Source organism: Bombina bombina, chromosome 6 (assembly GCF_027579735.1).
Source record: "Bombina bombina isolate aBomBom1 chromosome 6, aBomBom1.pri, whole genome shotgun sequence".
Classification (NCBI taxonomy): Eukaryota; Metazoa; Chordata; class Amphibia; order Anura; family Bombinatoridae; genus Bombina; species Bombina bombina.
The window spans coordinates 398,406,862-398,422,085 of NC_069504.1; the positions used below are offsets into that span (position 1 = coordinate 398,406,862).

A 15,224-nucleotide genomic window follows, 5' to 3' on the forward strand; every position below is an offset into this window, starting at 1 on the left:
GTCAGAGGTCAGTGAGCAGGAAGGAATGGAGAAAGCTACGGGCTGGAGAAAATGATATTGAGTCTGACTAGTGTATATGTAACCTGCACACTATTAGGTTAAATAAAGCTAAAAAGAATGCACACAACTGGCCACATTTTCCTACAACTCATTTAAAAAAAAAAAAACAGCACAATTGTGTGTAAAATCGACCTAACTGGCAACACTGGAATGGGGGGTGGGAGATAAAATAATTGTGGGACAAACTGACAGTTTAGTGGTGGCCAGACCTGCGTATTGTAAGGAAATTAATAAACTAAAATGAAGTATGGATCTGGTTAAACATGGCAATATGTATTAAAATTATTTACAGCTATGGAGAATATTTGTAATGCTAAATAAAAAATACTATGTTTACGGTCACTTTAAAGGGACACAAGTCAAAATTTAACATGCAATTTTAAACATCTTTCCAATTTACTTCTATTGACAAAATCTGTGCAGTCTTTTTTATATTTACACGTTTTGAGTCACCAGCTCCTACAGAAATGTATATGTATTTGTGATTAACTGATGGCTATCACGTGATACAGTAGGAGTGGAAATATATATAACATTGAAATTTGACAGAAAAAAATCTACAACTCATTCATACAAAGGGCTATTGCATTGCATTTTTAGCATGCATTTGTTTATTATGTAAATCTACTGTGTTTACTGATGCTTTAAACTTCACTATCTGGAGGACAATCCTGTTTTTCTCTGTGTTCTCATAGTCCTAGGAATCAGGAGCTTATTTTTTTCTTATGCAAATCTATGTATACTTTATTATAAACACATTCCATTGTCAATACAAAAATCTCTACCCAGTTCCTTTCAACCAGCATGAAACTGTTACCATTCTTCACTGTGTATGAGGTGTTGGCAGTCAAGGTTGTTTTCAAATATTAAAATCCACTGCGGTTAATTTAACAAAATGCCCTAAAACTACTAATATATGTTCTTGTCATGAGAACACCAACCTTTTACATTTTATACTAGAGCCTGTTAGTCTATGTGGGTGATTAGAGAATAATTTAGTACAGTTGTGCTCAAATGCTAGAATGTGGTTTCTAGGTAGATCTCTAAGGGGGCGATTTATCAAGCTGAGGCAGACAGGGGTGCACATACGTGCCCCTCTCCACTGCAGCTCACCTCTGGCGGGCTGAATTCCCCTAGGGGAATTCATCATTGCACACAAACGCTATTTTGCGCTTGCGTGCAATCCCGCCCCCTGCCCGCACACAGCCAATCACGCACGGGCAGGAGCTGTCAATCACTAGAGGTCGGACTAGACCGCGGAGATTGAATTTGCAGCAGTAGTGGGTTGAAAGGCTTGCAAAGCCTTTGATAAATCGGCCCCTAAGGGCTGACCCATAAATCACAAGATTTGGTGATTTCCCTGTTTCTCCACAGCAAATAGTTATAATATGGCATTACGTTAAAATCAAATATTTTAATGAATTTTGCTCAAGTATATTCTGAGTCACAATTAATGGAACATTGAAGTCAAAATTAAACTTTCATGGTTCAAATAAATCATGTAACTTTAAACAACTTTCCAATTTGCTTGTATTATCAAATTTGCTTCTTTCTCCTGGTATCGTTTGTTGAATAGTAAACACAAGTTGGCTCATAGGAGCTCGAGATTGTGTACGTCGCTTTAACATTCTATGGCATCAGTGTTTGTAGTTATAACATTATTACAAATATTGTTTTAAACACTGCTGCCTGAAGACACGCGTATACACTTGAGGTCCCTTGAACCAAATCTGATGTTATAAGTAAATTGGATAGTTGTTTAAAATTGCATCTTTATTTAATTTTGACTTTACTGTTCCTAGTAGTCCACAAGTAAAAAACATGTTTTGTATGAGTAGCCCTGCGCGTTACAAAATACATATTGAGTACACTGCTAAACATCTTAGGCAAGCAACTTACTAAGGTTAAGATAGCCCAGCCTTAGAAAGTAGCTATATCAATGGTGTCTAATGCAAGTGTTACTATTTATATTGGTTACATAACATAATTTTACTGATCTGCATCCCATCATAGATTTATAGGGCCAAATTATTTTGAGTTGCATGCAAATCCCTTCCTCAATGTATTTAATATGGATTGGCATTAAAGGGACACTGAACCCAATTTTTTTCTTTTGTGATTCAGATAGAGCATGAAATTTTAAGCAACTTTATAATTTACTCCTACTATCAAATTTTCTTAATTCTCTTGGTATCTTTATTTGAAATGCAATAATGTAAGTTTAGATGCCAGACTATTTTTGGTGAACAACCTGGGTTGTTCTTGCTGATTGGTGGATACATTCATCCACCAATAAAAAAAAGTGCTGTCCAGAGTCTGCACCAATAAAAAAGCTTAAATGCCTTCTTGATAATAGGAGTAAATTAGAAAGTTGCTTAAAATTGCATGCTCTATCTGAATCATGAAAGAAAAAATTTGGGTTCAGTATCCCTTTAAGTTGTATGGAAACTTGGAATCATCATGGATAATTAAAAGACATTTGAGTAACAAGCATTTACATTGCAATACTGGTTCATAAACTAACCAATGTAAAAAGCAAAATACACTGACAAACAGCCTGTGACTCATAAATGCTCACTAGGAACTTGCATAGAGCTGCAGTATTACTTAGGGTTACCAGCTTAGGTTTGCCACCTTGGCCATGTTTTCCTGGACACTTATGAGTTGCGCATGGTGCAGGGTATGCAGGGAGGAACATGAATTGTGCTGTCCAGGATCACTATTTGTGTGCTGTCCAGGGGTGCAATTCATGTTGCACTCTGCACACCTGCAGCATGTGTAACTTATAAATGTCCAGGAAAACATGGCCGAAGTGGCAACCCTATACAAGCTCCTTAAAACAGCACCAACAGTTAAAATGATAGAGCATACAATTTTAGACAAATTTTCAGTTTACTTTTCAAATGTAATTTGTTCTTTTGATAACCATTGCTGAAAAGCATACCTTTGTAGGATCAGGAATAGCAATGGGAGCTAGTTGGTGATTGGTAGCTAGAAAGAATGCAACAATAAAATGCTTTAAGAAAATCCCTTTTCTTTTTGCACTTTTATGTCCCATTATCGCTTTTCAGGTAGCGCAGGTGACTAATTTACTTATTTTATCAAATGTACTTTCTTTTCTTGTTATCCTTTATTGAAGAGCATATCTAGGTAGGGTTAGTAGCGTGCTCATTTTGTGGGGACTAAATGACAGCACAGTTGGCAAGAAGGTGTAAAATTGTTATAAACATTTTTGCACTCCTGCCAGAGAGTGCTAAAGACACATTTCTTTTTCTGAGCCTATAGATATATCACATTTCTCTAGTAGGGCTCCAAGATACAATTGATTGGAGTTGAAACTTCTTACTGAAACTAATTAACAATGTAAATGCTTAAAAAACAAAAACAATGTATCCTGCATTCGGTCTTAAAAATAAAGTCAATCCTAGTGTTTTAAAATTGCTAGGAATGACCATTGAAATAAATAAAGGGGAGTTTTATTCACGGGGGGATATTTATCAAACGTCTGGCGGACCTGATCTGACAGTGCGGATCATGACCGCCAGACCTCGCTGAATGCGGAGTGCAATGCGCTCTCAGTATTCAGCATTGCACCACCCCCTGCAGATTCGCGGCCAGCAGGAGGGTGTCAATCAACCCGATCGTACTCGATCGGGTTGAATTGCAGCGATTTCTGTCTGCCTGCTCAGAGCAGGTGGACAGGTTATGGAGCAGCGGTCTGCAGGCTCGCCAGAAACACGGGCCCTCAAGCTTGATCCGGAGCTTGATAAATGGGCCCCATAAAGTAGAACATACTTCATGCAGAAAGCTCCTTTATTTGTTTCAAGCATTGCCGCACTGAGCTGCTTAGGCAGCCCACGGCAGAACGCTGTTTTGCTACGAGGTGACCTTTCCACCCCTTAGCAAATAGCGTGCGGGAGACAAGCCGGATTTCCCACATGGCTATATCTCTCGACTTACAGAATTAATGCAAACTAAACATAGTAATACCAGCATTAATTTATTATAAATATACAACCAAGGGAGTTTTTATGAAAATTATCTCCATATGATAAATTACATCTATTTACTATATATAATCCCTGGCATAGGGATTAGTGATATTATTGTAACAATTTCAACTAACTCTCACCAAGAACAATTAAATGTAACCACTATTTTAGAGTGATTTAATACTCTATTATTTGAGATTATAATATATTATTTATAGGCATATGAGTGCTTCCCTACCTACTAGCTACTTACTCCAGCTTACTATAGACTGTGATTAAAATATCAGATTCACTAATATAGGTGGAATACTTATTCGATTTAAAAGCATAGCTGCTCCACTCATACCACTTTGCCTATGTGTTTAATACAGGCTTTATTTTTATGAGGCTATTTGTAAAATTCCTGTAGCTATAATTTATCTCACCTTTGATGTATCATACATTATTTGGATTACACATGAACCATTTATAAACTTATACTTGGCTCTATGCCAACTTGATAATAGTGTATTGAATCTGTTATTTTAGAGATAGTTTATTACTATATCTCTGAACCTCTTGATTATAACCGAATATCTAGGGATTTTCAATCTCAGCCAATGTCCTATTAATCTGCTATTGGACAGCATGCTCTATATTATATTAGGTCTTAGTCTTAGATATCCAGTTTTCTAACTGGGAATTTTGTGCCAGCATTTTAGTTTTAACTTACCCGATTTTAATTTATTCTAATAAAAATGTATGTTTTAATTGATGTGATTCTTTTTCTAACTCCATTATTTAGGGGTCCTTTTTGACTGCTTATTTAGTATCATTTTGTGGTTAGTTCCTCAAGCTAACCAGTATGTAATGCAGCTTTTTGGATACATAGCACCTTAACCACACATAATTGTGCAATTCCTGGGCCATTAACCCTATTAGGAACGGTAACAGACCCGATATCACATTTAATGAGTGGTGCCATCAGTTCAATCTGAATTCAAGTAGCTTTTACCTAGTAATAGGTTTTCTTGATAGAGCACACTCTAATTGAATAGTACTCAGTATGGCCAATACATATGAATTAGATAGACAGAACAGACACCAAAAGAGGTTGACTGATCTCAATGAGGTCTTCAATGTCTCGAGTACAGGAGAATGTGGAAATCTAAACAACCAAATGGAATATACACTAAGGGATTTACATAAAACATATTGCAAACAAGATTGAATATGGTGGAATAAACACTTTTTTGAAAAATACCTTGAAAGGAATTTAATCCCAAGGGGCTTAAGAATTCAGCTATTCCCAGCTTTCCAGTTTAAAAATCCAGATTTAAGTGTGGAATGGAAGGACGCACTCTCTGAATGCTCTAATAAGCTTATGAGGATACTTATTAAACATGATACCTCAGAATACGATATACTCGAAGCAGAAATTAAAGAATTAAATGAGAAACTGAAAAACTATGAGACATTAAGTGAATTTGAAGCCAGATATAAGAAATATCAAAGTGAATTAGATAAATATGAGGCTGAAATCAAACTAACCAAACAAACTAAACTTAACAGGGACATCAGCGATTTCAAAAATAAAAGAGTATATAAATGGGGAAAAAAGTTTAATAAAGATATCCCAAAAAAAGATACACCACGATTACTTAAGACACATGTAATCAATAGTGAGGCATCAGAGGTAGATACCAACGAATCGGATACTACCGATAATGAGTCAACAACACCTTCTACCTCAACACAAATGAGGACAAGACAAGACACACGTAAAAGAAAAGATTTTTTAGAGGATGGCCCAAATTCCCAAGGAGAACCACCAGGAGAGGAGGTAGGTTCAAAACCAAAAATAAAAATAAACAAAAACAAACAAGACCACAAGAGGTGGAAACCCTACAAGAGATCGACGAGTCCCTTATCCCAAATCAGGATGACCTAATGCAAGTTGTTAATCTATCTACAAAAATTTTAAGTAGTGAACATAGAAATATTCTTGCAAAAGGTCTGTCATTTTGCCCCACCAGTCAATTAGATAAATTCGAAATTACTAAAGATTTACAACTATTCCTTAGGAAAATACTCCTGAAAAAACAATACACAAAACATGGGGAAACAACAGATGGAAGCAACATGCAGAACCCTATATGGACCAACGAAGAATACATCACGCTGCAAATAATGGAGGAATTACTAGATGGTGAGGAGATATCGAGCAGTCAAGAGTGGAGAACTAATATCAGGAATAAGTCCACATATGTTCCTAAAATGTCGACCTCTAAACACATTGAACTTTACAATGAAATAGTATGTAAAGAAATAGCCCAACTTCCTGTTAAGCCTACTACTAAGAATCTTTCAAAACAAGAATTACAAGCTCTCAAGGATATGAAGCAGTGGGATGATGTGATAATCAGGAATTCAGACAAGGGGGGCAATGTGGTCATTTGGCCCAAAGAAATGTACCTTATGGAGGCACATAAACAATTGAGAAACCAGGATTGCTACAAAAAATTATTCTCAAACCGTACAGAGCAATTTCTTAATCAATACAATCAAATCATATTGGAGGCTTTGGATGATAACGTAATAACCTCCAAAGAAAAGAAATTCCTATGGGTAGAGAATCCAAAGGTGGCAACCTTTTATATAATACCCAAATTTCATAAGAATGCCACCTCTCCACCGGGAAGGGGATTAACAACATTACTGAAAAGGCAAGTCAATACATTGACTACAGACTTTGCGAATTTATGATACCGATGCCTTCATACGTGAAAGACACGATGGAAGTGCTTCAGCAACTGGATAATCTCAAACTCAATTCCAACACTATCCTAATAACAGCGGATGTAGAATCTCTATACACAAGTATAGACCACAAATTAGGATTCCAGGCAGTTCAGAGTTTTCAATCTACATCCTCTGATGAGAATAAATGCCATGATGAATTTATAATTAGACTCCTTAATTTTGTGTTGTATCACAACTATTTTGTATTTGATCAGCAGTTTTATCTGCAAATCCAGGGAACAGCAATTGGGACGGCATGTGCTCCCACCTATGCCAATTTATTTCTAGGCTGGTGGGAGCAACATGTCGTCTTCTCGGATGTGAATGCAATGTATGTGGAGCACATACCGCTGTGGCTAAGATACATCGATGATGTGTTCTTCATCTGGGAAGGCCCTCAAAATAAATTAGATGAATTCCTGAGTATTTTAAACACAAATACCCATAACATCAAACTTACGTGGGAACAAAGCAAAGAGAGTATCACTTTCTTGGATTTAAAAATCATGAAGAGTCAAGATGGAGAAATTATTACAGATGTGTACAGTAAAGAAACGGCTACCAACAGCCTTCACCACTCAGATAGTGCTCACTGCCCCCACACTGTAAGATCTCTTCCAATCGGAGAATTCCTCCGAATGAAAAGGAACTGCTCAGATCCCAAATTATACAAACAGAGAGCAACTGAACTGCAAAATAGATTACAAGCAAGAGGATACAGTAATCGGTCTATAAAAAAAGCCAAACAGAGAGCTGAAAAAAAATACAGAAAACAATTACTGTACAAAAAGAAAAAGGCTAAGGATGATACAACCAGAATCATTGTAACCTATTCACCTCAAGTGAAAGAGGTAGTCAATATCTTACACAAACATCTGGGGATACTTAAATCTGACCCGACACTGAAAGATATCGTGGAGGACAGAATTCAAGTGGGATACAGAAGATCAAATAATCTTAAAGATCTTTTAAGTCCCAGCCACTTTGAAAAAAGAAGACGTAAACTAAACCCCATCGCGCTAGGAAATTTTAAGTGCAGAAACTGTCTTTCAATATCTTCTACCACTCAAATCTGTTAATGATAGATTTAATAAAATCCACACCATCAATTCCCACATTAACTGCAATACAGAATCTGTAGTTTATGGAATTACCTGTAGTTGCAAAAAATATTATGTTGGCATGACGACACGCAAGTTCAGGATTCGGATGTTGGAACATTTCAGTAACATCAGAAATGCTGACAAAGATTTGAAAGAGAAGAAAATGATTACAACGGTTGCATCCCATTTCCACAAAAAACAAAGATCCAAGACCTCTGATTTCCGCTGTTTTGGGATACAGACAGTAACACTTGGAATCAGAGGGGGTGACATTGAACAACAACTTTTGCGAGCAGAGAGTCGTTGGATTTACCTTCTCAATTCTTTACAACCCTATGGATTAAATGAAAATAACAACTTTTTTTACATATCTGTAAAGAGTTCAACAGTTATTAATAAATATATAATTTTTTATCCATGAACATACATGTGTATATGCATTCACATATATATATGTGCAGATATGTATCATACCTACAAGGAACCTGAGATAGCAATATTTCACTTCAAATCAAAAACTTGGGGGCCTTAATGACCCCTTACTTTATACTTTTTATTTATTAATTTTTATTTTATTATCAATAAAAAATTAATTTTTATTTTTTAATTTTCTTCTCATTATTAGTCACTAATTACCTGCTATGGTAATATAAAATGTAGGGGTTTCGCTACTAGCATGGGTTTTTTTTGCCACCATGTTTTTTTCTCATTTTTTGCACATTAATACTCACAGTATAAGATCTAACACATTACGTATACCAATTTAAGCATCACAGTATCAACCAACGTATCACATATTCCGATTTAATCATCAAAACCATTATTAATTTATTATACAATAACACTTAACCACAAAAGGCACATTTTGCACTTTATTAAGACACACAATAATTAATTTCAAAACTTACACATTATGAAATTTATTTATTTTTTTATATATATTTCCACATTAAACTTTCCACCATCACAATAGGTGACATTTTTAATTTAATATATTTGAACTACATTATAAGTTATATATCAATTCTGTTACAATGGCACTCAGAGGCATTCACTCTTTAAGAATTTATGTTTAACTTATAGGCTGTCACGTCAATAAAATCTAACAATATTATCATCATCCTTGAACGTTACTTGAACTAAGTATACAGAATCCACATAATCCAGTAATGCTTCAAAGATTTTATTGTAGCTGTATGTATTATTCACAGTATGTATCAATTATTTATAATCACAGTGATTATATACTTATTATGATGTTCAGTTTTCTTTTGTTCAACAATATTCCCATCCGAACGATATTTAATCCAATAATGTAACGATAGGGCTGTACTGTATGGTAACGTTAATATACCTCTGCAGAATATACTCTTTTGCACACGTCCTGTCTTTGCATGATTCCTCCTTTATGACACTACAATACTGGAGGATCCTGATTGGCTGTGCGTAAACCAAGGAGGAGGAGCGAGACTCATAAATAGCCGCGATGTCCGCGGCGCCTCGCCTTTTGATAAAGCCGGAAACCCACCGAAACATGTCAAGGGAGGAGGGGGAGCTGATGGGAGCTTGTTGTGTTTTTTAAAGCCTATACTTGCTGGCACCATTTAGTGATAATATAATACGTTGCTCGTTCTAAGATTTAGATATTATTTGGCGGCACAATAATGATAATACCCTAATATTTACTTAAGACTGCAATGAAGCAGCTAAATAATCATTTTGTGTCCCGACCCATACTACTGATAAAGACAAAGCAGTCATTGGGTGTTTAATGTAATTTGTGAGCACTCCGGGCAAACAGTATTTAAATATATATAATATAGGAGTTATTATTGGGCTTATTTTTAGCTCTTGAAATATAATAATTTTATACTATCGTACCTGTTGTGCTACTAAAAACTGGGTAAATAAATCCGGGTCATAGTTTGGGGAAATCCAGACATAGCCAAGTTGGAAAGTTAACACCAAGCACTAAAACGTTGTCCCTGTTGCCTTACACTATATCTCTCAATTTACAGAATTAATGCAAATGAAACATAGTAATACCAGCATTAATTTATTATAAATATACAACCAAGGGAGTTTTTATGAAAATTATCTCCATATGATAAATTACATCTATTTACTATATATAATCCCTGGCATAGGAATTAATGATATTATTGTAACAATTTCAACTAACTCTCACCAAGAACAATTAAATGTAACCACTATTTTAGAGTGATTTAATACTACTATATGAGATTATAATATATTATTTATAGGCATATGAGTGCTTCCCTACCTACTAGCTACTTACCCCAGCTTACTATAGACTGTGATTAAGATATCAGATTCACTAATATAGGTGGAATACTTATTTGATTTAAAAGCATAGCTGCTCCACTCATACCACTTTGCCTATGTGTTTAATACAGGCATTATTTTTATGAGGCTATTTGTAAAATTCATGTAGCTATAATTTATCTCACATTTGATGTATCATACATTATTTGGATTACACATGAACCATTTATAAACTTATACTTGGCTCTATGCCAACTTGATAATAGTGTATTGAATCTGTTATTTTAGAGATAGTTTATTACTATATCTCTGAACCTCTTGATTATAACCGAATATCTAGGGATTTTCAATCTCAGCCAATGTCCTATTAATCTGCTATTGGACAGCGTACTCTATATTATATTAGGTCTTAGTCTTAGATATCTAGTTTTCTAACTGGGAATTTTGTGCCAGCATTTTAGTTTTAACTTACCCAGATTTTAATTTATTCTAATAAAGATTTATGTTTTAATTGATGTGATTCTTTTTCTAACTCCATTATTTAGGGGTCCTTTTTGAGTGCTTATTTAGTATCATTTTGTGGTTAGTTCCTCAAGCTAACAAGTATGTAATGCAACTTTTTGGATACATAGCACCTTAACCACACATAATTGTGCAATTCCTGGGCCATTAACCCTATTAGGAATGGTAACAGACCCGATATCACATTTAATGAGTGGTACCATCAGTACAATCTGAATTTAAGAGGTGAAAACGTCATCTCTCCAGCAAAACAGAGTTCTGCCGTGGGCTGCCTTAGCAGCTCAGTGCGGTAACGCTTGAAGCAGATAAAGGAGCTTTCAGCATGAAGTATTTTATACTTCATGAATGAAAGTCCATTTTATTTGTTTCGATGGTCAATCCTAGCGTTTCACAAATACTAGGATTGACTTTCACTTTAAATTATATTTTCAGATCTTGCTAGGAAGATGTTTTGTATTAGAGATCTTGGTCTGACTTTCAATACTTTTTGTATTGGGTGTGATGATTGTCCATCTATCTATTGTTTCACTAGCCTGTCTTCCATATGATTACAAAACTATCTTTCTATAAATTAAAGAGACAGTCTACTCTACACCAGAATTGTTATTGTTTTAAAAGATAGATAATCCCTATAATATCCATTCCCCAATTTTGCATAACCAACACTGTTATATTAATACACTTTTTAACTCTGTGGTTACCTTGTATCTAAGCATCTTCTGACAGCCCCCTGATCACATGACTTTTTATTTATTATCTATTGACTTACATTTTAGCCAATTAGTGCTGTGTTGTGCTGACTCTTAAATAACTCCACAGTCATTAGCACAATGTTATTTTTATGGCCCACATGAACTAGCAGTCTCCTGTTGTGAAATGCAAATAAAACAGCATGTAATTAAGAGGCTGTCTGTAGTGGCTTAGAAACAGGCAGAAATTTAGGTTTAAATGTTATAAAGTATATTAATAGAACAATGTTGGTTGTGCAAAGCTAGGAATGGGTAGTAAAGCTGTATGTGCTGCTGTTAAAGCTGGGCTGCGTTTTTATTTTGGATGTCTGATGGTCCTCTTTAAAAGTGATAAAATTGTATGTATCATCAATTTTAACAATCACACAATTATGAGTATAATTATCTATAGATAAATAACTAGCTGAAGGGGGGCCTTGGTTCTAGTTTTTGCAGCCCTTTGGGAAAAGCAGAACTAACAGAATATGCCGTCGTTTTTGCGGCCCTAGAAAAAAATAGAACTAAAAATGTGTGCTTTAGAGTGACCACAACTCAAAAGAGCCCTCTTGAAGAAAGAGCAGCAGAGATTCAGCGTTACCTAAATCTGGCCTTGTGCTACTGAACATTTTAGGGAATATATTGTTTAATAAACATAAATTTATATATGGCCCTTAAATATTGATCTGCTGCTCCCATAAGCTAAGAAGTTGACTATCAATGACATAGGGGAACTAATAATAGTTACATTGTCTGATTGTACATTAAAGGGACAGTATACACTCATTTTCATATAACTGCATGTAATAGACACTACTATAAAGAATAAGATGCACAGATACTGATATAAAAATCCAGTATAAAATGGTTTAAAGACTTACTTAGAAGCTCTCAGTTTAGCTCTGTTTAAAAGGTAGCCGGAAAGCCCACTGCAAGTGGGAAATAAGACACTCCCCCCTCTCCCTTCTTTTGCATATGAAAAGACCCTTTACACAAACAGGAGCAAGCTGGAGTAGATAGCTGGCGGTATTCTCATAAAACTTTGGGGCTTGGTTAGGAGTCTAAAAATCAGAGCAATGTTATTTAAAAATAAGCAAAACTATACATTTTTTTAAAAAAAAAACAACTTTATGGGCTATATAAAAAGATAAACTACAAAACATTTATGCAAATAAAAAATGAGTGTATAATGTCCCTTTAGCGTCAGATACAATATACAGTAGTGCAATTACAAAGTGCCCTTTCACTTGGTGATTGTGTTCAGAATATTCTGCTCCAAAAGGTGCTTACATTCAAATCGAAACTTCATGAATAGCTTGTTTTGATACCAAGTATCTACTGCTCTCCAGATGATAGGAGCAATTTTCACATTTGTATTGGTAGCCAGGGCAAACCTTCACAAACTTGACAGATAATAATGTAAAAAGCCAAGCGTGCAGGTGTATTACAAGACTGTATCCCCATTCTACTCAGCGAATTCCCCTCAAATTCCACCCCTTTATTATATCTGTGCCATATTTAAACTAAAAATAATGTATTTATCTCTGTTTTCTTATACTTTTAAAACGTAAAAAACAATTAATTCAATGCTCTGAGACGTGACATTTTCTCGGCAGAAATAACATAGAAGACCGAACCAAGCTGGTACAGCCTCAGGGCAGCTACGTGTCACGAAGGGGACGTTCCCGTCACACGTCACGTGACAAGGCATTTTATCACATGACTTCGCTGGGTCAGCCTGAGACAGTTTCCAAAGTTGTTAGCTCTGTAGTTGCCCGTATTCGGTGATCGTGATCAGGAGTTGCGATCATGGCTTACCCCGGACTGCTGATCCCGATCATAGTTATGACTGTATTTTGGGGTTTCATCGGTGCCGTGTTGCCCTGGTTCATTCCCAAAGGCCCAAACCGAGGGTGAGTATGGGGCAATAAGTTATTGTCCTTACGGAAACGCCTCACACCCTTGTGTGGGAGTTACGTTGTAGCTGGCAATCGTACCTTCACGTACTGTATCTAAGAAGAAACGTTTTTAAAAAATAAAAATAAAAAAGTCTTGAAATTTAGAAACCTAAAGGACATTTATGATGTTGCGTAAGCTGAAATGATGTATTCAAGATTTGTTTTTTAAATATTTGTAGCCTTATTAATTATTATTAGAAGCTATGAGAAAATTATCTTGGGAATCCTATATAATAGTGAAGGGAATCTATAGAATAATGAATAGTGTTGGTATCCATTCCTAACTTCTTCAAAGGAACATTTGATAAATTCATATTTGGCAACAAGTAAACAATATTTTGCAAAAGGTTTTCAAGAAAGATATTTTTATAAGTATTTACAACTCGGCTCAATGGGCAGAGGTTTGCAAATGTCGAATATTCTTTGAAAACCCTGGTGAGTGTTTTTTCTCCTGATCATTGATTTAGGACAATTAGTACACATAGTAAAATAGAGCACTGCTCTGAGCATTCACTGTGTAGTATGTAGCAGGCTTTTGTTGCACATTAGTTATGGTATCTATATATTATTTATAGATAGCACTGCTTTTGCAACTGAGAAGGGTAATTTCTTTTACTTATGTTCTTATTTTGTTATGTATTTGTCTCTTTAACATTTTTAATTAGATATCAATTTTAAATATGTTTTATTAGTTTGCATCTGGCATTGATGTAGGTATTAATTTTCTGTTTCATAAACCATCTGGTTTGGACATGAAAGTCAATAGAATATTATGGCCAAGCCTTCTGCTTTCTTACATGCTATCAAAATCATTGTTACTCTGATGCCACTGGTTTCCACTGGGTAGCAAATACATTTTGGGCCCACAACTGGATTGTGAAGGTCAAATAAAGAATAAAAAGGAACTTGTTGATAAGCAAGGAAGCATTCTGAATACTTCCCCATTACTGTTGATACTAAACAAGCTTACAAAATAGCTTTGTGTAAGGAGATTTTAATAGAAATGTCTTACCCAAATCTGATTTTTAGTAACACGTCTTATCATCATTTAGTTTGTTAGTGCTGACAAAGATATTAGGTGCATGATGGCAGGGTAATAGTTAAAAGATGACAGAAAAACCATTTTTTTAAACTGTTAAGAGAAAATAATGCTGTATTTAATGTTTACTGTTTTGAAAATGTTATAATGGCTGCTATCGTTATTATTAAACAAATTATTTTAGGCTTTTTTTTTTGTGTGTTGTAAACCTTTGACTGATTTTGTCATATTGCTGCTCTGAATTTGGAGTTGACAAATCAAATTCAAAATTAAAGGGACACAAAACCCAAAACTTTTCTTTCATGATTCAGATAGAGCATGCAATTTTAATCAATTTTCTAATTTACTTCTATTATCAAATTGTCTTTGTTTTCTTGGCATCTTTTGTTGAAAAGCATTGGATGTAAGCTCAGGAGCAATATATGGAAGCAGTTTTGCAAGAATGCTATCCATTTGCAAGAGCACTCGATGGATACACTATTTCCTGCCATCTAGTGCTCTAAAAATCTACCTAGGTATCTGTCCAACAAAGAATACCATGTGAACGAAGAAAATCATAATAGAAATTAAATTGGAAACTTTTTTTATTTTTTGTCGGCTCTTTGAATCACAAAATACTTTGTTTCCTATACCTTAAAGTGTTTAAAATAAAAAAAAATATTGAGGATTCAGTCATATATCTGTTTTTTTTTTTTTTTTTTAATAAATTAAAATGTTTAAAACTGTGCCAGACACATCAAAGGAGCACAGTAGCTTCA

The 15,224-nt window shown here is 35.0% G+C and overlaps 1 protein-coding gene across 1 annotated transcript in view; it reads left to right on the forward strand.

The window, feature by feature from the left end:
* Nucleotides 1-13,168: 13,168 nt before the first annotated feature.
* ATP6V0E1 (ATPase H+ transporting V0 subunit e1) overlaps nt 13,169-15,224 on the forward strand; it is a 59,876-nt gene continuing 57,820 nt past the window's right edge. Inside the window, exon 1 of the mRNA XM_053717135.1 lies at nt 13,169-13,382. Within this exon, the coding sequence (XP_053573110.1) occupies nt 13,279-13,382 (104 nt within the window). The 5' untranslated portion in view covers nt 13,169-13,278. The remainder of the gene's footprint in view (nt 13,383-15,224) is intronic.